General features: G+C 37.0%; 1 protein-coding gene across 1 annotated transcript in view; it reads right to left on the minus strand.

The window, feature by feature from the left end:
• The window catches only part of TXK (TXK tyrosine kinase), a gene marked incomplete at both ends in the record, with an annotated part of 64043 nt that overhangs the window by 26181 nt on the left and 11459 nt on the right, over positions 1–26403 (minus strand). Inside the window, 7 exons of the mRNA XM_079718135.1 lie at positions 1856–1983; positions 2918–2997; positions 12209–12263; positions 16931–16996; positions 20716–20921; positions 21628–21730; positions 23135–23183. Coding sequence (XP_079574261.1) covers positions 1856–1983; positions 2918–2997; positions 12209–12263; positions 16931–16996; positions 20716–20921; positions 21628–21730; positions 23135–23183 — 687 coding nt within the window. The remainder of the gene's footprint in view (positions 1–1855; positions 1984–2917; positions 2998–12208; positions 12264–16930; positions 16997–20715; positions 20922–21627; positions 21731–23134; positions 23184–26403) is intronic.

Genomic DNA, 26403 nt, shown 5'->3' on the forward strand with positions numbered 1-26403 from the left:
CTGGAGGAGATGACAGTCATTAAACACAGGCTCTGGAGCCAGTAGGTTCTACGGCTCCAATGGTTTCAAAGATTTCTGTGAATTCAAATCTCAGTGCAAATACTTATTAACGGTGTGCCTTGAGCACAACTCATGCCTCAGTTTCCTCTTCTGTATGATAGAGACATCAACAGCATCTACCTCACTGGATTTCTCTGAAGATTAAATAAATAAATATACATAAAATAGGGTCTGGTCCAAAGTAAGTCTTCAGTAAATATCAACTATTTCTGAGTCCCATGCCTTTCCTCTTATCATCCTTCTTTCTCTTTGTCTTATCTCTTTTCTACTTTCTTTTCTCCCTAATACACAGCCACCATAGTTAGAAGTTCTCAACCCATTTTTTCTTTTTTTTTATTGTTTGATCTAGCTTTAATTTTAAAAGTTATCTGTGTGGTATTTTTTTACATTATAAGAATAATTTATATACATTATAATTTTTTAAAACCCTAGCACAATCCACAAAGCAGAAAATAAGTTTCCCTTACCCCCAGTCTCATTCCCCAGAGGTAAACATTAATAGTTTGTAGTCTGTTATAATCTTATTAGTTTAAAAATTATTACCTAAACTGTAACAGGATTTTTCTATGTATACACGTATGTGTGAATGTGTATATTTACTTTTTAAAAGTAAGACTATAAATATACTGTTTTGCACCTTTTTTTTTTTTTTTTACTAAGCAACTTATCACTAACATCTTTTCAGGTCAGCACATCCTGATCTGCCTCGGTATTTTTTTTTAACGTCACCACCACCACTCTGTTTCTTAAATTTTTTCTTTGAAGAAAGGGGAAAGAAGAGTGTGAAGAAGAAAACTCCTGATTCTAAGGGTTTCTATCTCTAGCCACAAATATGTCCTCACTGGCCCCACTCAGACATGTTGCCACTTCCTCTCTAACCAAACACCCAGTGACCATCAGGAATATCCAGGTGGACTCATTCCATAAGTGAATAAAAACTTCCTTGGATTTATTCCTGATATTTAGAACCAGTGTAATGGAAAAGTGGCCGCTTTCCAAAAGGGATTTGTTTGGGCATCACAACTTTTCATGAGAAAAATCTTAAAAAAGTACTGCATGTAAAGAAGTCAAAAGAATATGAAAGTTACAGTGGGTTCCAAATTCTATAACACTGAGGTAAGGAGATTCCCCCAGTGGGCTCAGAGTAGTCCAGTACAGGTTGGATGAGGGCTGAAGACCAGAGCTGTGATTGTAATCGTGGTGGAACTTTCTGGAATTCTATATCTTTCCATAGATGATAAGTTTGCAAAAATAGCCATTATTGCAAATTACAGCTGGGAAAGGGGGTTAAATATGCCTCTGGTATATTCAAGTCAAATTGTAACTGTGTAAGGCTGTGTCCTGTGTAAAACATTTTCTGTTTTCCATACAAGAAAGAACAGAGAATGAGATATTTAAGGGTAATTTTCTATTGCAACTTTCTAAAGTTAAGAGCAAATTTATAGGGGCAAAGAGAAAGAAGAATGAGTCTTTAGGACATTTGAAATTTTATTACATTTAGCTCCATGTAAATTTCAAGAACAAATGCATAATGACTAAATGGCCTTTTGCTTCTTTGTCATCTATAATTTTTCTAACCTGACAGAAATGTAAAAAAATCAACCTACCTCTTGCCACCTGACTAGAAAAACAAAAACGCATCAATGAGGAGGAGAATTGCACAGAAGACAGGTTGTATTTCGACTCTTAAACATTTCTACAGGGATATTTGCTCCTGTTAAGTGTCTGACCAAAGATGCATTGCCTCTCTGGGGCCTGGCTCCCCAACTCTCCCAGCTTGAAGTTTCTGACTTACCAGCTGCATTGTGCTGGTGATACCAGATCAACTCGGGGATTGATTGAAAGAGGTGTCTTTCAGCCACATACCACTGTCCTGAGTCATTCCTTTTAATCTGATAATGTTTGATGGTAGCCTCCATACTTCTACAATCAGTAAAATGTGAGTTCATAAACAAGCAAAAGACCACTTTGGAACCAAGTCAATCATTAAGCAACAGGACGCCACCTCTAAAACTCATATCCTAGTAACACTACACACTGAAGAGTAGATAGGATTAAATTAAACAGGTGCGTCCCCATCCCAGGAAAATTCCTCAGCTATGGTATTGGGGTCTTAGATTCAAACATAACTTCAGCGAAAGTTGTCTAGGTGACAAGTCTAGTGTCCAAAAACGTACAGCTCGTAATGGACACTTATGAGCATTTATTGAATCAAGTATCAGTTCAATGAATGAATAAATGCACTGTGAGATATGTGAGACAAAGAAGGGAGGAAAACCGTATCGGGTGTACTGATGAGCAGGTTTGCTATGGGCCGCTGGGGCTTAATCCCTCTAGGAAGCGATGAGAGTCTGTGGAACATACCTCAGAGTCTTCCCACTAAAGTGCAAAGGAGCTGAAGGGCTTATCCTCCACTCCTCATGGATGGAGGGTCACTCCTAGGAAGCCAACCCTCAGGTACTTCCAGTCCACCCCTGGGGACCACAAGAACCCACAGCCAGAGAACATCCTCAGGCAGAAAGAAACAAGAAGCTTTCTGAGTACAAGAGAGCTCTCTGCAGGGTAACCCTGGGGTGAACCAAGGTGAGGAGAGAATCTCACCAGCAGTGTCTGCTACAACTAATCAAATCTCCTTATTTGATGCTTGAGAAAAGGAGATGAGAGAGTTTATGTAACTTATCCAATGTCACACACAGAGCTTGTTAGGGGATAAAATTTGAACCAATTAGTTGTCCCAAGTTCCAGGCCAGCAATTTTCTATGTTAGGCTCTCACATTCTCTATGTGATGGTGTCTCCATAACAATGACTGTCCCAGGGATTACTATTTCTAGAGAGACCAAAATCACAACTGCTTACCTCCCAGCTCTTATAAACACAGAAATGGTGTAGGATCCCAAATGTCTTGAATCTCTGACAATAAATGCACCTTCTTTAGACTGCAAAACAATTCATTTATTGCACAAGTTTATTCCTTATTAGGAAGAAAGACAAACATCTCAATAAAGAAAACCAAAGCTATATTGACTTACTATAAAAGGATGATACTGTTTTTACAAGTACACACAATCTTATCTCTTAAACCCTTTATAGACTTAAATGTCATAACTATAAAATAAAATATAATTGGGACAAGAATTTGCAATGCATGAGTATTTTCAAACTTTGCTCCTGATTTTTCTAAGAATTCTGCATTTGACAGCCTTGTGCCCCACCATTTAGTTATTTTTGTTCTACTGATCAAGATAATAGATAAAAATAGCTGATGAATAAGAAGAACTCCGAGACAGACTGATAGGATTGTTCTTTAGAGGAAAAGAAACAACATGGTAAGTGGGGGTGAAGGAGGCAGAGAGGAATACATCTGGGAAGATGAGGAATGGGAAGAGAGACCAGAGTTCATGATATGGATGGAAAGAGAATAGACTTGGTAGAGTCTGGAGAGAAGAGTGAGGACAGCCATTCTGCTTGCCCTAGGGATACAGGAGAGGCAGAAAGAGAAATGGCAGGAGGGAAGAATATTATAAGTTTGATGGTACATTATCAATTGGATCCCCACTGACATTCTTTGGGAAACTCCACTAAAGCTGAAAATTGCTTTCAAATAAGCTTAAAGTTTGGACTGTTTGGTTTAGTTTGATACCGTAAAAAAGTTTTCCCCTTATTAAGTGTGCTTAAACTCATGAAGAGGAAAATATCTCAGAATCTTGGCAGACCTGTGAAAGTTTACGCTTATCAAGGGCTGGTGGGTTGCTTGAGAACTGCACAATCCAAACAGCATGATATGACTCCTCAAGATGAACATAATACATCTTCTCCTTCTCTTTCCAGATGCTTACCAAGAAACAACCCTCATTTTCTGGTCAAATTTTTTAACCAATAGAAAAGAATAGAGAGTCCAGAAATAAACCCACACTTATATGGTCAAATAATCTTCGACAAAAAAAGACAAGAATATACAATGGGAAAAAGACAGCCTTTTCAATAAATTGCAATGGGAAAACTGGACAGCTACATGCAAAAGAATCAAGCTGGGCTACTTTCTCACACCATATACCAGAATAAACTCAAAATGGATTAAAGACTTAAATGTAAGACCTGAAACCATAAAAGTCCTGGAAGAAAACACAGGCAGTATGCTCTTTGACATCGGTCTTAACAACATTTTTTTGGATTTGTCTCCTCAGGCAAGGGGAACAAAAGCAAAAATAAACAAATAGGGCTACATTAAACTAAAAAGCTTCTGCACAGTGAAGGAAATTATCAACAAAATGAAAAGGCAGCCTACTGAATGGGAGTAGATGTTTACAAAAGATATATCTGAAGAGGGGTTAGTGTCTAAAATACACAAAGAACTCATACAACTCAACATCAAAAAACAAACAATTCTATTTAAAAATGGGCAGAGGACCTGAATAGACATTTTTCCAAAGAAGATATACAACAGACCCATGAAAAGATGCTCAACATCACTAATCATTAGAGAAATGCAAATCAAAACCACAATGAGATATCACCTCACACCTGTCAGAATGGCTGTCATCAAAAATACAACAAATATCAAGTGTTGGCAAGGATGTGGAGAAAAGAGAACACTTGTGTACTATTGATGGAATTATAAATTGGTGCAACCACTATGGAAAATAGTATGTAGATTCCTCAAAAAATTTAAAATAGAACTACCATATGATTCAGCAATTCTACTTCTGGATATTTACCTAAAGAAAAAGAAAGCACTGTGAAAAGATATATGCACACCAATGTTCATAGCAGCACTATTTGCAATAGCCAAGATATGGAAGCAACCTAAGTGTCCATCAACAGATGAATGGATAAAGAAGATGTGGTACATATATATACAATGGAATATTACTTAGCCATAAAAAAAGAATGAAATCTTGCGATTTGTGACATGGGTGGACCTAGAGGGTGTTATGCTAAGTGAAATAAGCCAGACAGAGAAGGACAAATAGCATATGATATCACCTATATGTGAAATCTAAAAAACAAAGCAAACAAGCCAACAAAAGAAAAACAGACTCATAGATACAGAGAACGAATGGGTGGTTGCCAGATGGGAGGGGGTTGGGAGGGGGCATGAAATAGGTGAAGGGGACTGCATTACAAGCCTCCAGTTATAAAATAAATAAGCCACAGGGATGTAATATATAACATAAGAAATAGTCAATAATATTGTAATAACTTTGTAAAGGACAGATGGTGACTTAACAGTGATCATTTCATAATGTATGCAAACATCAAATCACTATGCAGTACACCTGAAACTAATACAATATTGTACGTCAACCATATTTCAATTAAGAAAGGAAATTCAAATAAAAATGAAAAAATCTAGAAATTAATAAGGAAACACTACATATCAGGACCTCTGTTATATAGGTCAGGCAATACTCAGAAATAAATTCACAGTCTCATTATTTATATCAATAAATGAAAGGAATACAAAATAAACACATCCAACTCAAGAAGTTAGGTTAAGAATTATAAAATAAACCCAAGTAAAGTAGAAGAAAAGATCTAGAGACTGTCATACAGAATGAAGTAAGTCAGAAAGAGAAAAACAAATATCGTATATTAACGCATGTATGTGGAACCTAGAAAAATGGTACAGATGAACCGGTTTGCAAGGCAGAAGTTGAGACACAGATGTAGAGAACAAACGTATGGACACCAAGGGGGGAAAACCGCAGTGGGGTGGGAGTGGTGGTGTGCTGAATTGGGCAACTGGGATTGACATGTAGACACTGCTGTGTATAAAATTGATGACTGATAAGAACCTGCAGTACAAAAAAAAAAAACACAAACAACTAATATTAAACTTTCTTTGGGTTACTTGTATGGAAATATGTTAATATAAATGTTTCAGACATTACATGAAATTTCTAAAAATCTTATATGTTCTGGTATAACAATATAAGTCATAATTCTAGTTATTACTTTAAAATGTATATCTCAGAGATAACTAAATTTCCTTAACAATTGCATTATTAGAAAAAAAATAAACATAAAAGCAGAAAATAATAAATTATAAAAACAAAAATATAATACAGTAAGTAATTAAATTCAAAGTCTGGTTGTCTAGGGAAAATCAATAAAATAGATAAACTGCTACTTAACCTAATAAATAAATAATGGGGGTAATCTATTAAAAAATAAGTCACAAGCATCCAGAAAAAAATTAAAGAATCTTCTTGACTCTATAAAGTACATTTGAAAACTTGAATAAAATGGGTAATTAGCTACCAAAACATAAAATTTATCAAAATTGATTCCAGAAAAGCTAGAAATCTTACTGAACCAATTGAATTGAAACATGGATAAGGTTTTAAAAGAGCTACAACATTAAAAAGCACCATAGTTACACATTGTGATGTTACTAAATCTTAAAGAAATGATAGATCAATTAAATAATTCCAGAGTATATGAAAGAAGAAAAACTTCTAAATCATACAAAGTGGTTTAACATCCATACCAACAACACGGCAAAGACTGTGTACAAAAGGGAAAACAACTAACCAGTCTTCACTTATATCAATGCAAAAATCCTAACTAGGGGCTTCCCTGGTGGCGCAGCGGTTGAGAGTCCGCCTGCCGATGCAGGGGACACGGGTTCGTGCCCCGGTCTGGGAAGATGCCACATGCCACGGAGTGGCTGGGCCCGTGAGCCATGGCCACTGAGCCTGCGCGTCAGGAGCCTGTGCTCTGCAACGGGAGAGGCCACAACAAGTAAGAGGCCTGTGTACCACAAAAAAAAAAAAAATCCTAACTAAATGTTAACAAACTGAATCCAGTAGCACAATAAAAGAATAATACACCATGACCAAGAGGGATTACATACAAGAATGCACAAGTAATTTAACATTAGGGATTTTATTAATATGATTCATCATTTAATAGCTCTGAGGAGAAAAATCTCATGAACAACTCCATAGATGTTGAAGAAGCATTTGACAATTTCAACTTATATTATCAGGATTTTCTTATTTTTTATAAAATGGGAATATATGTGTACTTCTTTAACACAATAGCTCTATTTACTTTAGTCCCAAGTCCAGCATCATGTTTTATGTAGAAATCATTCTAACTAAAACCAGGAAAAAAGAAATACCCACTGTCAGCCCTGGTATTTAATTCTGTTCTGAGATACTAGCCAGTGCAATTAAATGAGGCAGAAATTAGCAGCACTGATTTAAAATTGTAAAAGAGGGTTGAAATAATCACTGTTTGTTGTTGATAAGATTACATACCTGAAACCCAAGAGAATTACCTGAAAAAATACTACAAAAATTTTTTGAATTCATCTAAGTCATCAGTTACAAACTAATTCACAGAAATCAAGAGGTTTCAAAAGTAAAATTAACAAGATAAGCCCATTTATAATAGTAACAAAAAGATAAAATACCTTAAAATAAACTTAAAAATCCATGTGCAAGGGCTAAATGAAGAAAACCTTAAAATGCTCCTGAAAAATACAAAAGTATTTGCTTTTTCTTATTAGGTCTTAAATCCATCTAAGATCTGTTTTTGCTTGATGTAGGGATCTAATTTTAATTTTTTCTATATGAGTAATTAATATATGGGTCCTGGAACAAATTGGGCCCTAAACCCCACTGATCTGTAATGCATGAACAGTTTTCTCTAAATTAATCTGTAAATTTAATGCAACCAACAGGAAAGTTTTTTAAATGAGGCAAAGTAATCCTGAAGTTCATATGGACAAAATATGTATCTCCAGAATGTTTCTAAAAAAGAAGAAAGGAGGCTAGCCACACCAGAGAAAGCTTCAGTGTTTAAAACATTATAATGGCAGAACATGAACAGACAGGCTGATCAATGAAACCATGTAGTAAGTCCAGACATAGTTTTTTGTGTTTATGATGAAAGTGGCATCTCAAATCGATGCAGACAAGAAGGACACTTGGTAAAGAAAAAAATTAACTTGGATCCAAACCTCATGATAACAGGAAAAATTACAAATGGATCAAACATGTATATATAAAAAATAAAGCCACTAAAGTAGTCAAGAAACATGGGAATTTTTTTTTTATAACCTTTGAGTGGACAAGGCAATTCTAACCTGACACAAACCCTGAAGTCTTATAAAAATGTGTCTTAAAAATTCAAATACTATTCACGGCAAAAAAAAAAAAAAGACAAAGCAAAAATTGGAGAAAGTATTGCCACGTATCACAAAGAGTTAATTTCCTCAATATAGCTACCTAAGTACTACAAATTGTGAGGGAAGCATCAAAAAAACCCACAGAAAATTTTGCAAAGGATATGGACAACTACAGAAAAGGAATACAAATGTATAGACTTTAATATAGAAAAAACTGCTTAACATTCCTAGAATAAGAGAAAAGCAAATTAAATCCACACTGAGATGAGATGTAAGAAAGCAAAGTTCCAAATGTTTCATTAAAACGCTTGCTGAAGAGGTTGTGGGAAAATAAGCACTCTCTTACATGTCTAAATGTAAGACAGATATATAAATTGATACAACTCTTATAGAGGGCATTGTGATATCTAACAAAATTGGAAATGTGCATTCTCTTTGACCCAGAATTTCCACCTTTGGTGATTTATTCTACAAATATTCTCACATAAATGGAAAGAAGACAAATGTGTTGGTTACCTATGGCAGGACTGTTTTAATAGTAAAGAAGTATATACTACTTAAATTTCTATGATGAAGGATAGGTTAAATAAAGTGTGACAGGGACTTCCCTGATGGCGCAGTGGTTAAGAATCCACCTGCCAATGCCCTGGTCTGGGAAGATCCCACATGCCGCGGAGTAACTAAGCCCGAGTGTCACTACTGCTGAGCGTAGGTTCTAGAGTCTGAAAGCCACAACTGTTGAAGCCCACACACCTAGAGCCCGTGCTCTCCAACAAGAGAAGCCACTGCAATGAGAAGCCCGCACACCGCAACGAAGACCCAATGCAGCCAAAAATTAATTAATTAATTAATTAATTAAAAAAAATAAATTGTGACACATTCATGCTAAGAAATACTATGCAGGTGTAAAATGAATGAGAACACTTTACGTACTGATGTGGAAAGATTCCTAAAATATACTATTAAGTGAAAAAAAGTAATGTACAGAAAAGTATAAAAATTATGTTACCGTTTGCGTAAAAATAACACAAGAAAATATTGATATATTGTACTTGCTTGTATATGTAGTAAATATCTGTGAAAGGACACAAAACAAGGTAATAATAGTAGTTTGTCTATGGGGAGGGAAATTGATGGGTTGGAGACAAGGATGAAAGAAAATTCAAAGTCCTTCCTTTTGATTTTTGAAGTATAAAAATTTATTGAAATATGAAATTAATAAAATTATAAGATACTTCTATAAATAATTTATGCAATAAATTTGAAAATAAATATAAAATAGGAAATTCCTTAGGTAAATATAAATTAAATCCCCCCCAAAACGCAAACAGGAACGGAAATTAAATTGTAATCAAATATCTATCTGTTTGAAAATGCAGTTTGCTAGACTATTTTACAAAAGATATATCTAACCTTCAAGAAACAAATAACTTCTATCTAATATAACAATTCCAGAGATTGGAAAAAGAGATAAAAACCCCACATCCCAACTCATTTTATGATGCTAGTATAACTTTTATACTAAAACCAGACAAAGAGAACAGAAAATTAGAAGCCAGGCTAACTTTGAACTTAATAGGACAAATGCTAAATAAAATATTAGGAAACCCAAACCAGCAATATATATTTTAAATGCCTCATAACTAAATAGGATTTAAACCAGGCATATTTTTAAAAATAAAAATTAGAAAATATGTAAATTACAAAAATATTTTAAGATACAGAGGAAAAATATGTGTATATTTAAAATATCACACACACTCTTCAGACAGATTAAAGATCTAAATGTGAAAAGCACATCTTTAAAACATTTAAAGAAAAATACAAAATTCCTTTATTACTTTGGGAGAGAGAGGACTCTCTTACAGTAAATAAAACAAAAAGCAGAGATCATAAAGGAAAATATTGAGAAATTTGACATTAACATTTAAAAAATTCTGTATATTAAAACAGACTAAAGTTTTATAAAAAGCCAGAAACCAAAAAAAATATAGTTGTAACACATAACTGCCAGAAGATTGGTATTCAGAATATATTTTTAAAATACATATTGATCAGTGTAAGAAATGCAAACACACTACAGAAAAATGAACAAAGGATATTAACAGGCATGTAACAGCAGAGACAGCACAACTGGCCAAAAGACACATGAAAAGTTACTCAGTCGAACTGTTTACCAAGGAAATGCACATTTTTACAAATATATAAAATTTCTCATTCAATGAATTAGAAAAAAAGAAGTGTAAAACTACCAGCTGTTGGCAAGAATGTAGGGAACCAGTTTTTCTCATTCCCTGTAAGAGTATAAATTAGTACAAGTACTTTGAATCATGATTTGAATACACACTATCTAGTAATGTTAAATCTGCACATACCCTCTGACCAGATGGTTTTATTTTGGGGTGTAACTGAAAGAACCCCTTGCCCTTGTGTACAAAATGACATAGACAAGGAAGTTCTTTGCAGTACTGTTTGTAATATTAAAAAATAAGAAATGATTTGGATGTTTATCTATAGTGAAATGGATACATTTTTATATACTCATATCATGAAATATTATACAGCAGTTAAAGGAATGTGATCCATGTGTACCCATATGAATTAAATTGAAAATATAATGTTTAATTTAAAAATCAACACACGTATGATCCCCTTAATGTCAAATGTTAAAACACATAAAATAACACTATAGGTTGTCTATGCACACACATATGATAAAAATTAAACACATGGACAAAATGGGAACACACCCTTCTACTGTGGTTGCCTCTGCCGAGTGAGTGAGGACCAGAAAGAAGAGGGAGGGGGTGGGCTTTAATTGTATCTGTAATGTCTTATTTTGTTAAAGAATGTTATGACCAGATGTTACTATTGATATTTACAATATCTGGGTTGTGGGTATGGGAAGGTTTGCTACAAAATTCCCCATTCTAGCCTTTGTAGGGAGGTCAGACACTTGCCCTGTTCTGGTTTCCTCTCAGATGTAGAACCTCACGTAGAACCTGCCCAGCCCAGAGATTCAGGCCATATTACCTGTGACCAGCTTGCTTACTGTGGACCTACTTTTCGACTTTCCTTCTCCACTTCTGCCTGCCTGTCATCACATCTTCTTTGCCCATTCTGCACCCACTAATGTATAATGTCACCATACCAGGCAGATATTGCACTTGCTGCCATGCTCCATTTCCTTGCAGCCAGTGAGGCCAGGCCAGACCTCCAGCCTCTGCCCCACCACCACCTGAGGCTGGTCTGTGTCCCTCGTGCTCAGCCTATCCCCCAGCTACTAACTGGACCACCCCTGTGTCCTGAGCCATTACTGGCACTGCGTTTTGAGATACAGAACGGATTCTTTCTCACTCATATTTCTAGATTTCCTCAACATCCGACATCAGGTCATAATGACACATATACTTCTCACTTACTTTCTAGTTCTGACTGTACATTTACCCACAGTTGATATTTACCGTCAGCTGGAAATTTAAACTATACACAGTTTTGTTTTGTTTTGACCTAGATGAGCAGTTTTGATCTGAGTTTGATATTTTGGCTACTCCACTCTTCCTTTTGTTCCCAAAGAACGAAAGTGCAGCCCTGTGTATTTTTCTATATCTGTGTTTTTCAAGAGCCTAAGCTAAGCTCAGAAGGGCAGACTATATATTGGATTGTCACTCATGCAAAGGTATACAGGCAATTCAAACAGAGACCCTTCTGGCAGAATGCACTTCAGAGTGAATGAAGGAGTTTTAGTATGTTAGAGTTGAAATCATTTCAGGAGAAAGACATTTCTGAAATTATGGTGAAAATCAATGAAAAACATGATTTGATACAAAGATATCTAGTTTACGACTTAGAAAATGTGTAGTAGAGATGAAGTTGTAACAATATTTTAGAACTAAAAAAACAAAACCAGCAAGTAATACAACTTTTTAGTTGGGTAAAGTCTTTATAATGTGACTCTCTCAGAAATTTTGAAAATATTCACAAATTTATTCACAAATAAATTGAATTACCTCTTGTCTCAAAAGACGTTCTGCCTGATTTCTGGTGATATTTCTATGGTACCACCTGTAAAATTAATAAAAATAATTTTTAAATGTTATGTTCCATTTCTTTCCAGGAAAAAAACAAACAAACAAACCTAAGCTGCTCCATTTCCTTCATTTTTAAAAACCTTCTCCAGAACTGATTTTAGAAAACGGAGTGATTTTTAATTCAGATAAACAATAACGTACTGTAATGTGTCAGTTAGTTTAATACAGTTTTACTGATTGCAAGCCAAGATCTCACTTATTCTATCACATCTCAATTCAACTTTCTGACACACACTTAGTATATACTTTTGAATGATTTAATCTCCTGAAAATTTCCATAAAAGGTATGTGGTTAGGAAGTCATCTTCAATAAACACCTTACGGAGCTTTGGTTAAACAAACTAAAAACTAGCCATTTCTTTCCCCTCAGGAACATCTTGTTTACATGCTTATATATGTGTTATGTTATCTTTCTGAACTTAAAACTCACACCAACTTATCTGACTCTCCTAAGTTTGTTACCCTGTGGTAAAGTCAGTGGTTTGATAGCGTAAACAGAACCAATATACAAATCACCCTGCCCCAATCCCTCACGGGCCTCATGGTGGTCCTCCTTCTCCCCTCGCTTACTAAGCTTGGGCCACACACTGGGAATCTTTCCTGGCTCAAACTCACCAAGCCCTTTTCCGCCTCCGACCTTGCTGTTATCTCTGCATGAACCCATCATTAAATGACTTTAAAATACCAGAGCTACACACAGTAATCATAATTAAGTAACACTGTAATTTAAACATATGGTGTGGTGTAACAACACAATCAGTAGGCAAATGTGGTACAGGAAAGAGAGAGGAAACGGTAGAACAAAGGAAAGAGACAGAAAAATGGAAAAGCTTTCATTTCGAAACAAGATTTTAAAAAGGAGTTAATCTAATTTTACCAGAAATAATATTTTTGTGGACAGTGGAAGGAAGAGTGCATATATAACCATGCATTAAGTCAAGTGGGGGGAGCCCAAAGGTGGCTGATTGAAACTCATACCTGCCTTGGAGGATGGAACCTATCTCATCATGTGGACTTCCCCTAACCTTCAATAGTAGAAAGTCGCCACTAAATTAGAATGGTCAGGTTCTTTAAATACTAATGCCCTCGAATTGAAAACAGTCTTTTAAAAAGATGAACCACAGAGAATAGGGGATGATTACAGATGATTCTAATCAAAGTAATATGACTATATGACTACTTACTGCTAGTGGAAACAAGAGTAACTGTGATGTTAAACTGTGCATATCATTCAGTACTTTTTAATGACTATTCATATTGTGGAAGGGAATTTCAAGATGAGTCTGAGACCTCTTGCTGTAGAAAGAAGAAATTCTTTCAGAATAAATGAGGCAGAGTTAAAGACACAGGGAACCAATTTAATGGGGCCCCCCACTGGCTAAGTTCTGAAATGTGGATGCTAAAAGGAGAATGATGATTATAGCTCACTGAAATAACTGAAGCTGTAAAAAGCCAAGACTGCATAATGATACTCGAAAGGGGAGAGATTAACATAAATTGATTTTTTTCTAAATAATGTTTTTTACCTGCTATTGTGTTGGTGTTAATTTTGTTGCTTTGTACTTATTTATTATAGTGATAAATAAAATAAATATATTAATTTTGACTAAATATAAATTAAAAATCCATCCATGTGGAAGTCATGCTTAGAATGACTTCAAAGCAGTAACAAAAGAGCCAGATAGACGTATATGATGAATTTAAGACCCTTTAAAATAATGCAGAATTCCATCTACATTATTATAATGATATATGTAAGGCAGGAAAGGATAGGATGAATGCAATTTAGAGGAGGTGGGAGCATGGTATTTCAGAATTTCATCTCTTTAAATCAGTTGGTAAAAGTTAGAAGAGTTTTTGTTCTCTTTTGCTTTTTTCAAATAGGTAAGGCTGTAACTCCTTTACTGAGACAACACTGATTATAAAACTAATATTGAGGGACTTCCCTGGTGGTGCAGTGGTTAAGAATCCACCTGCCAATGCAGGGGACACGGGTTCGAGCCCTGGTCTGGGAAGATTCCACATGCTGTGGAGCAACTAAGTCCCTGTGCCACAACTACTGAGCCTGTGCTCTACAGCCTGTGAGCCACAACTGCTGAAGCCCGTGCACCTAGAGCCCATGGTCCGCAACAAGAGAAACCAACGCAATGAGAAGCCTGTGCACCGCAACGAAGAGCAGCGCCCGCTTGCTGCAACTAGAGAAAGCCCGCGCACAGCAACAAAGACCCAACGCAGCCAAAAATAAATAAATAAATAGTAAATAAATTTTTTAAAAATTAAAAAAAAAACTAACATTGAATGATTTCAATAGAAGCCCCAATACACAGGCTTGTGGTGGGCCTTCTACTGACATATTAAAAAAAATCCTGGCTCAAACTCACCAGGATTGGACTCAGTACGTCCAACTGTGGTTGAGTACAACCATCTTATATATATGTAAGCCTCCCATGTGCCATTGATTTCTGATCAATAAGTAACAGTATTGTGGTCTTGAGTTTCAGCCCTAGAAACCCTATTAGGTCTGAGAATGTTAATCTGCTTCTCTGAGTGACTTTCTAACCCTGAGAAAGTTAAGCACTCAGTGTAGAGACAATTAGATAAATCAGACTCATATTTCCATAGCTCAGGATAATCAATGTTTGCTATTTAAAATATCTATAATTTTAAGAGAATCTGGCATATCCGGTTTTTGTCTTTGATTTAAAATTTATAATTAATCTTAAACTTGTTATTTGAAGTTTGAGGGAATTTAACCAATTTTTAAAATGACATCATATGGATAAGAGAACTCGATTTACCACATATATCTGTTTAACTTATTACACTTCCAGGATCATGTAAGGACTTACAAAGGGCTATTACAGTTGCAAATTTGCCCTGTCAGGCATGTGAAGTACAATACTTAAAAAGAAAACTGAATTTATTCAGTTTATCAATGCAAGTTAGATGTTTCCAGAAATTTAATTAACTGAGCTTATAAATAGGATGGATTGTTTAAAGACATTTCGTATGTTGAGTATGAATTAAGGTGACTGTTCTTAATTTTTTAGATTTATGAGTAGTATATCAAGACTTACAAGTTAAATCTGAAGGCTTACTGAAAACCAGGGTTTTATGCTGTAATGTTGATAATTTGGATATTAATTTCAAACCAAAGTAGTCATAAATATTTCTCTGAATAAAGGCTCCCCCGAAATGTCAGAAGCCCATGTGGACACAGCATTCCTTCCCCCCTCAGCCCCTAACTCCCTCCTGTCCCCTTTAGGCCTCAAGTCACTTCCTCAGAAAGGTCTTCCCCACCCAACATGCTCATTTAAATTATATCCCCTTCCCTCTCCCTGTGTCCCATACTGTTCCTTCATAATACCACAATTTAAAATGATATATTTATTTGTGAATTCGGGGTTGTTTAATGTCTATTTTCCCATGAAGCCGTAAGTTGCATGAAGGCAGGGACTGCTTCTGTGTATTCTGTATTGTGTTTCCAAGGCCTGGAACAGCTAACATCTGGTACATCCTAAGTGCATGATAAAAAAGACTGACCAAATAAATTGACTGGAGGACTGAAGTATCTATGAATGTAGTACACCTGTAATACTAGGCAAGGTGGACCAAACTGTAAATGCCTTTCCTGTTCATTTCACAGTTCAAGATGGGTCTGAGCCCTGGTCCAGGAAGATCCCACATGCTACGGAGCAACTGGGCCCCTGCGCCACAGCTAGTAAGCCTGCTCTCTAGAGCCCGCGAGCCACAACTACTGAAGCCTGCGCGCCTAGAGCCCGTGCTCCACAACAAGAGAAGCCACCACAGTGAGAAGCCCGTGCACTGCAACGAAGAGTAGCCCACGCTTGCCGCTACTAGAGAAAGCCCGCGCGCAGCAACGAAGACCCAATGTAGCCAAAAATAAATAAAAATAAATAAATTTAATATCTCAACCTTAGTTTCTGATCTGCAGAATGAGGGGCAGAATGATCTGCAGAATGACTGCTAAGATTTCCGTCTTCTAAATCTATAAGGGTAGCAAGAATGTATTTCTAAGCAGAACTCTAGTAACATACCAAAGTTCTTCCAAACTACAACATTAGCCTACTTCTCAACTTCTTTGATTTCTAAAACATTTCAAAACATGAGCCAAATACAGTAATGTGTCTATATATTAAGTCTAATTTCATTTATGCACAATTAATGCCATTTTAAATTTTTTTAAATGTTTTGGCCACACTGCACGGCATGAGGGATCTTAGTACCCTGACCAGGAATCAAACCCATGACCCTTGCAGTGTAGGTGCAGAGTCTTAACCACTGGACCACCAGGGAAGTCCCCATTTTTTAAATAATAACTTTTCCATTTAGGACATGCATTAAAATAAGTACAAGATGAGTGTTTGGTTTCACATTGTCACTGTCAAAATTTTTTTTAATTGGCTGTACAAAACAAAAGTGATTTTAAGAAAAAGAAGTTTCTGAATTAACCATTATAAGGATCAAAGATCTCTTAGTCTAAAGCTGCCAACCATGTTACCTTCTTTTCCTTACTTTGGTCTTACAGACCAAAAACGCTATGTATATATACTTATAAGCTGCCCAAATGTACATAATTTTCATAGATTAACCGTAGGACATATTTTGGAGGACACTTACTCATATATTTCTAAGTTGGTTGGTTTGTTTTCAGTCACATAGTTGCTTGGAATTAAGCCTTCATTCCTACAAAGACAAAGCAAAAATCAAAATGCATGGCACATTTGTGGCATTATTGTGGCAAAAATCCTTTTAAAAACCTCAAGGATGCGGGGGAAAATCAAATTCATTTGACTAATTAAATTGTTGAAAGAAGAAAGAAAAGTTTTTTCATTTCAACCAAAATCTCTGCATGATAAATACTAAGTTTCTGACTTATAATGTGAATAGTTTAAGATGTTTTCTCACAAAAATCTTTGCAAGGAGGAAAAGGTGTACTTACGTGATCACTGGGACATCACAGTGACTAGATTAAAAGCATACCAATTACAAAGATATTGACTTCTTTTTTTTTTTTTATCCTGCATTTTTTTTTATTTTGCTTTATAACAAATTTAATCAGTTATACATATACATATGTTCCCATATCCCCTCCCTTTTGCGTCTCCCTCCCACCCTCCCTATCCCACCCCTCCAGGCGGTCACAAAGCACCGAGCTGATCTCCCTGTGCTATGCGGCTGCTTCCCACTATCTATCTACCTTACGTTTGGTAGTGTATATATGTCCATGCCGCTCTTTCACTTTGTCACAGCTTACCCTTCCCCCTCCCCATATCCTCAAGTCCATCCTCAAGTAGGTCTGTGTCTTTATTCCCGTCTTACCCCTATGTTCTTCATGACATTTTTTTCCTTAAATTCCATATATATGTGTCAGCATACAGTATTTGTCTTTCTCTTTCTGACTTACTTCACTCTGTATGACAGACTCTAGGTCCATCCACCTCATTACAAATAGCTCAATTTCATTTCTTTTTATGGCTGAGTAATATTCCATTGTATATATGTGCCACATCTTCTTTACCCATTCATCCGATGATGGACACTTAGGTTGTTTCCATCTCTGGGCTATTGTAAATAGGGCTGCTATGAACATTTTGGTACATGTCTCTTTTTGAATTATGGTTTTCTCAGGGTATATGCCCAGTAGTGGGATTGCTGGGTCATATGGTAGTTCTATTTTTAGTTTTTTAAGGAACCTCCATACCGTTCTCCATAGTGGCTGTACCAATTCACATTCCCACCAGCAGTGCAAGAGTGTTCCCTTTTTTCCACACCCTCTCCAGCATTTATTGTTTCTAGATTTTTTGATGATGGCCATTCTGACTGGTGTGAGATGATATCTCATTGTAGTTTTGATTTGCATTTCTCTAATGAGTAAAGATGTTGAGCATCCTTTCATGTGTTTGTTGGCAGTCTGTATATCTTCTGTGGAGAAATGTCTATTTAGGTCTTCTGCCCATTTTTGGATTGGGTTGTTTGTTTTTTTGTTATTGAGCTGCATGAGCTGCTTATAAATTTTGGAGATTAATCCTTTGTCAGTTGCTTCATTTGCAAATATTTTCTCCCATTCTGAGGGTTGTCTTTTGGTCTTGTTTATGGTTTCCTTTGCTGTGCAAAAGCTTTTAAGTTTCATTAGGTCCCATGTGTTTATTTTGACTTAATTCTTTTTAATTGCCACAGAGTATTCCACAGAATAGATATTCTAGTTTAGCCACGCCCCTATTATAGCAAAGCTGGAAAGAAATACTGGAATATGCCTTCTTGTGTACAAGTAAAAGTATTTCTCTAAGACAGATACCAAGCAGGGAAACTGCTGGGTCACAGAGTATGTACATCTTTCAGTAGATACAGTAAATTGCTGTTGAAGGGAAATGTACCAATTTATACACTCATCAGCAGGGGAGGGGTTTCTCTTTTCCTATACCTTCGTCAATGAAATCTGAAATTTAAAATTATGAAAAGATCTCCAAGACATGTTATTGAGGAATACAAGCAAGTTGCAGAGCAATGCATAAGGTATGGTCAGATTTAGGTAAATTATATCTGCAAACAATACCATATGTTTCAATGAATGCACTGAGAATGATCTGGACAAGTACTCACTAAATGAATAATGGTGCTTCCTTTTGGGAAAGAGACTGGGTTTGGAGGTGTGGCAAAGCAGAGTTTGGGTACTATTTATCATGTTTAAACACTAAAAAAAAAACTATATTCAGTTATTAACTTTGAAGTTAAAAATTGTTGTTGTTTCTCTTTAAGTCTGAGTCATGCCAATAGGCCACCTGAAGCAGTAGCTAATTACACAGCCCTGAACCTACTAACTTAGTGTGATCACTGGGACATCATACCTCTTTTCCCACTGAAAAGTCTCCATCACATGTTGAGACTCAATCAAGAACTGGTTAACACAGCCAAATCATCAGGAAAATATAAATAAAGAGGTAAGTATGTACTTCTGATGCTTAGACACTTTTAATCTCCAAATCTTGACAAGGATCAGAAATCAATGCCAGCATTCTTTCCCAGAAAGCTCACATACTCCTCAGAATTCTTCTCTACCCAGGACTCCAGTCTGGCATTAGAAATCTATTGCAACTGACACAAAGAAGTCTTATTGCATCCCAGGGTCTTTTTTCTTTCCAATTTAATTCAGAAACTATTGCAATGTTTACTTCCAAAACTAGTCATTGTAGAAATATGAAAATGAATAAGATACTGTTTCTGTTTCTATCTCAGAACTTAACAGGAAAAAAATTCAAATTGCCAAAGAAAGCACAAATTAGAATAAGAACTTGTATGGTAGGAACTATCATTCCCATTTTACAAATAAAGAAACAAAAATTCATTAAAAGTAGAACTACCATATGATCCAGCAATTCTGCTTCTAGGTATTTATCTGAAGAAAATGAAAACACTAAAAGATATACGCACCCCCATGTTCATTGCAGCACTATTTACAATAGCCAAGATGTGGAAACAACCTAAGTATCCACTGATGCATCGATGAGTGGATAAAGAAAATGTGGTATATATCTCTACAATGGAATGTTCAGCCATAAAAAGAAGAAAATCTTGTCATTTACAACAACATAGATGGACCTGGAGAGCACTATGCTAAGTGAAGTAAGTCAGACAAAGACAAATACTGTATGGTCTCACTTACATGTGAAATCTTTTAAAAAATGAAAAATTGAAGAAACAAACAAACAAGCTCATAGATAGAAAGAACAGATTGGCAGTTGCCAGAAGCAGGGGTGGGTGGGGGTGAACTGGGTGAAGTGGATCAGAAGGTATAAAACTCCCGCTACAGAATAAATATGTCTTGGGGATATAATGTATAGAATGGTGACTGTAGTTAATAGTACCGTATTGCATGTTTGAAAGTTGCTAAGAGAATAAATAAAAGTTCATAAAAGTTCCCATCACAAGAAAAAAAAGTTGTAACTATGTATGGTGATGAATGTTAACTAGACTTGTAGTGAGTATTTCACAATATATATAAATATTGAATCATTATGTTGTATACTTAAAACTAATATAATGTTATATGTCAATTATAACTGAGGAGAAAGAGAGAAAGGAAGGAAAGGAGAGAAGGAGGGAGGGAGGGAGGGAGGGAGGGAAACAGAGAAGGTAAGTGACTTGCCCAAGGACACACAACAGTACGCGGCAGCATCAGGATATAAAGCCACATGTACCTAGTTTGGAGAGTCTGCCTGAAATCACGGTGCTATAATGCTCTTTCATACAGATGGGGAGGTGTGGGAACAGCTTCTGTTTCATTTACAAGGCAGAGTTATAAACCTGGATTAAATGAGCCACTAAACGGAGTCTATGTCATGCTTCAGAAGTCTTCAGAGAATGAAAGATGAGAGATTTGGTAAAGACTAAGCCATCAGTCTTACCCCAAGCGGTCTCTTGCCTTCCACCAGTGAGGATTACACTTCTCCAAGATCAGGTATTCCTCTGCTCTCTTTAAGGCTAAATCACAGGGCTCTCTGGGCAGGAAATCATACAGTGCCTTGACTTGGATCTTCTCTTCAGCAAACTCAGAGGGTGGGAGGGGAGGCAGCGGCTTGTGTTTTGATGGCTGCACTCGGCCCCTGTTGGACTGTAAAAACTAAAGAGTGAGTCGTTGTGCTATTGTTTTAGTGATCTGTACTAAAAAAGAATCGAGATAGAGCATATTTGCCTGCCCCCTCACTTCTCCCAGCCAGCTGCACCAAAGCAGAAGCCCAGGTGGGATAAAGGCAGGAAATGACTAACTATAGAACAACTTCCAGATCCAGCAACACACTCATCATTTCGTAAATTCTCAAGACCACCAATTCTCTTGCCAGCATTGTACTGAATTTTTTTCATGTCACAATTCTTAAATTTTATTTCCTCCTTAATAGTTTCACTTCGAGGATTTTTCTCTCTTGGAAAAAGAAAAACAGCTCTTCCCTTTCGTGTGCTGTAAGCTTGTGTTTGGGTTTAACACACTTCCCAAGAAAACTGATTCTCCGCCACTGAACTGAAAATTAATCCTGGCCTCAAAATGGCAGTAGCCAGAATACATTTTTTCCCAATTTCAAGTTCTGCCAAAACATAGCAGAGTAGTCTATTTTAACTGTTTTTGTTTGTTGGTTGGTTGGTTGGTTTTTGTCTTTCACTTTCTTCTAGGATGTCGATTCACTAAATGTTTACTGAGAACTCATTATGTGCCAACCACGATACTAGGTTCTGGGCATGGCAGCAAACGGTACCTCATGAGGCACAGACCCTAAAAATGCCACCGTCCTCAACCCCTTCACCCCCACCAAAACGATACTCACTTGCTTCTTACTTGGCAATTCACTGAACCATGGTCTGCGATGCTGCGTGTATTTTTCTGAAAGTTCTTCATCTTTGCTAAGGCTTATTTGTGTCCTCACTTGTCTGACATTGAAAAATAATCATGTTACAAATGATTACTTGTACTCAAGTTATCTATGAATCTACTAGATTATCACAAACTAGTAGAAAAATCTCCTTCCTATTGTTTTTTTTTTTAGAAGACTTCCAAACTCCATTTCCTTGAACAAGGTACTACCTCTCAGAACTTCATTTTTTTAAATCTGGGAACTAGAGATGCTAAGGGCATATAGAGTTGTTATGAAATAAAATTGAGAAAACATATCATGTGCCCAATACAGTGTCTGGTGCATATTAAGGGCGTACAATTATAATCATGATAATGAAGATCTTACTCTGTGTCAGGCACAGTGTTTATCATTTTACATGCATCACCTCATTCGATGGTATCTATTGTTATAAGTAGATATGGTGTAGCGATAAGAACATGAGTTTAGATCCCAGATCTACCATTTTCATAGTGTGGCCTTGGGTAAGCAATGTAACCTCTCTAAGCCTCAATTTCCTCATCTGTATAATGGGGATTGTAAAAAAAAAAAAAAGGGTGGTTTTGAGAGTTACTTGAGCTAAAATATGCAAACTTCTTAGCACAGTCTGACATATAGAACACTCCCATTAAATGTTGGCTCTTAGGGGCTTCCCTGGTGGTGCAGTGGTTGAGAGTCTGCCTGCTAATGCAGGGGACACGGGTTCGAGCCCTGGTCTGGGAGGATCCCACATGCCACGGAGCGGCTGAGCCCATGAGCCACAACTGCTGAGTCTGCGCGTCTGGAGCCTGTGCTCCTCAACAGGAGAGGTTGCGATAGTGAGAGGCCCACGCACCGCGATGAAGAGTGGCCCCCGCTTGCCACAACTGGAGAAAGCCCTAGCACAGAAACGAAGACCCAACACAGCAAAAATAAATAAATAACTTAATAAACTCCTACCCCCAACATCTTCAAAAAAAAAAAAAAAAAGAGTAATACTTAAAAAAAAGAAAATGTTGGCTCTTATTATTATCATGATGCGCTGGATTTTATCCTTATACAACGTTTGCTGGGCACCAAAGTGTAAAACACACTGATAGTTTGGGGGAGATACTCAAATAAGCAAGACAGGATTCTTACCCGTAAAAGGTAAAAACTTCAGAGTGAAACACAGACATATAAATAGCATACATGAAATAAGTATTAAATAAAGAACCAAGCCGTGTGCTCTGGGAACACAATGGAAGGAGCAATTAAATCCAAGAGGATCAAGGAAGCATCACAGACCTGACATTTGACCTATAGCTAGCTTTAAATGAATGGCCATTCAACAGGAAGAAAATGGGAGTAGGGTTTCCCAGGCAGAGGCAACAGCAGATACAAAGAGATGTGGAGACTCGACAGACAATAAAGAAAAGGAATGAATTAATTTCCAAGAAGTTGCCCTTGGAAGAAGACTTACCGCTTCTGCACGGAACAGCAACAGCAGAAAATCGACTGGATGGTATTATCTGAAAAGCAGATCATTCTCAACTGTTAGAAAGCCGTGAGTTCGTGATATTGGATAGAGGAGGCTGCTGGTGCTAGTCCAAAGGAGGAAATCCCTGAAGGTACGGGTGACAGAAAGTATTGCAAAGGATATGCAAAGTCTTGACCGTGCCCTTCTTCACTAGTAGAAGATGAAAAACTGTCACTAACACAAAAAGAAGTTACTGGCACCCCGGCCACTGTGGTTTCCCTTCTCAGGCTCTTGTTCCTGGGTCTGGTTTCATGCATTTCCTCAGTCTGTGAATGATAAATGACCACTGTATTCCTCTTTACCTTGATCAGGGCTAATGTCAGTTGACAAGTATACAAAAGAATATGATTCCAGAAACAATGTTCTCCTAGGAAATCTGTTAGCAGGGATTTTGAATTAGGTCCATAGCATTTCTTCAAAAATATTTTAATATATATTTTATATATTTACATAAAGTAATATAAATATATTTAATATATTATATAATTTAACATATTTATTTTATTTTATATATTATGTATCAAAATACATTTATACCTTTTTGGCTCTCAAATTTTCTATGGATTAGGTCCAAACATAAACTGAATATTTAAAGAAAGCACTAGCTATCTAGTAAATCTGGGTCATGCTTACACTTCTACTGTCGAGTTTAATCTTTATTTAAGTTAGACCATTTGCCTTTTTCAAACCATAAGTTTTGAATTTATCAAAAGCTGTTTATGTTCATAGAATCTGCATTTCACAGCGGCACTTTCTCATATTGACCCCTGAAAATGAAGCATTGTTAAGGAAGCAGAGTACATTAGACATGAGCATTAGCTTTGAGGTTAGAAAGATCTAAGGATGAATTCTAGCTGGGGGGTAGGGGGGAGGGCGCTGACTATATCTGGGATAAGTCCCTTTACTTCTCTATCTCTTTGTTTTCCTATCTGTGAAAACAAGATAATCATACCTACCCCCTTTGAGAAGCCTTAAGGGGCAGAGGTTAATCTCCAACTTTGTGGGTTTGGGCAAGTTACTTAACTGTTCTGTGCTTAAGTTTCCTCATCTGTAAAATGGGAATAATAGGATACTAGGCACGTAAGGCTACTATGAGGATTAACCAAATGAATTCATATAAAGCACGCAGAACAATACCAGGTATATATCAATAGTAAGAGGGTAATCAAGAAGACCTATTATCATTATAGGGTTGTTGAGAAGATTAAATTAGATATTTTCTCTAAAGTCCTGGAACATGGAAGAGGGGTACAAGCAGAAGACACCTGGTACAATCTACCCCTCAGCATCCACTCTATGCCTCCAGAACAAGGGATGAAATAGAGCTACCATATTATCACCAGGTGATGTCAATTGGATCATATTCCCACCTGAAACCTAGTACATTAACCACCGTTTGGATTCTTAAGTCAGGTAAAGAAGGAAACGAGGAGAAAAGAAGAGTAACATAGGACATAGCTGCTGCTACAATTCCCACCTCTTCAGCTGTCCTGAGTCTTAAGCTGATCACAGATACCTTCTGTCACCATTCATTCCTTGTGCCCCCTTGCCTCTGCCGACAGTTTGGCCGAAGGAGGTACTTTATCTAATGGAATTGCCCAAATGTTCATTCCTGTGGGATTTGGGTCCTTAGTTGGTATTGTCTTAATGGGGTTGTTACAGTTTTCTACTGACCAGGACTATTATTTTAATTTTAAGAAATGAAGCTAGTGAATTCCCTGAGTTTCAAAGTCCTCATAGTCCTCATTGTGAAGAATGAACCCAATTCCTGGTAATCAGGATACTCATCCCAGCTACACTGACCCTTTCCTGTGCCTATCAATTCGCTGATACAAGGAATCCCAAAATGGTTAGAGGGCAATCTCAACTTCCAATGTTCCCTAACAAAAGGATTCTTCTCTCGGGCACTAGAATCTCCAAACTCACCAAACCCAAAGTCACAGGGAAAGAGAATAACAATATCCAGTGGGTTATTAGGTGGTGATAGGGGCCACTCCAATCTCTACTCCTTAGTTCCCAGACTCAGACATCCTGGCTATAGGGAAACAACACCATATTTGCTGTTGGCTTAAGGCATTTATTGTATACGATAGGACACCACTCCAACTTTGCAAGATGTTGTCTCCCGGGTGTCATAGCAATTGAGCCTTTAGCAGGCCATTCCTCTGTCCTATTAAGCCAGATGCTTCTGAATTACGGGACACATGGTAAGAGTATTCAGAGAACCATTGTACCAGCACCAATGAAACTAAGAAAAGGCTGACTCCACAAAATGTATCATCTTGTAGACCTTTGGTTACATCTTCTCATTTTGTCCCCATTCCAAGAGTTTCAAACACATTCCTCCTCAGATCTTTCACCAACCTCCCAATCTTGTTCTTTCCACATTCCTGAACTAGCAGGCCAACTTTTTTGCCGTTGCATATGAGTCAATGTAGATCGATGCCTCAGACTAACTGTCCCTAATGAAGTGAATAAACTGATGTACTTGTTGAAGTTCAAGGAGAATGTTATTTCAACACCATCTTTCAGGCTACCTCTGAATAGGGCTGTAGCATGATGGCTGTTCATTTCCTGCTCATGTGGGTTTGGGATGCAGATCTATCTGTAAGTCAGGCCCAATGGGAAATTCCTCTTGAGGTCTTGGGTGTGAGTTGAAGGAGAAGCAGAAAGAACAGGTATTATGTGAATGTCACCTGCTCATGAAGTTTTCTTGAGCCTTCTGGATCTATGGGGGCCCACTTTCACATATACCATCTCCATATTATTATGGATTACTCCTACACATGCCCAATTTTTTGGTTCAGTGAATCAGATAACACTCAGCTCATGACAGGCTCACTCAGTTTGGATTGCATAAGCATTTCATGGCATGGTTGGAGCATTCAGTCTTCACCAGTAGGAAGCCAGGAGCTACTTTTCAAATCAAAAATAGTGGGGACTTCCCTGGCGGTCCAGTGGTTAAGTCTCCACACTTCCACTGCAGGGGGCACAGGTTTGATCCCTGGTTGGGGGACTAAGATCCCGCGTGTCGTGCAGTGCAGCCAAAAAAAAAAAAAAAGATAAAAAATAGTTATCAGCACAGGGTCAAGTCATTACTCCAAATTTCTGAGGGTTTGTGCTGTGATTCTCACAATGGGACTTTCAGAGGCTCCATATAGCCAACATTTTGCCCTTCATCCCAGGCTACCACCAATGATGACTGGAGTAAT

This window comes from Hyperoodon ampullatus, assembly GCF_949752795.1.
Source record: "Hyperoodon ampullatus genome assembly, chromosome: 1".
Classification (NCBI taxonomy): Eukaryota; Metazoa; Chordata; class Mammalia; order Artiodactyla; family Ziphiidae; genus Hyperoodon; species Hyperoodon ampullatus.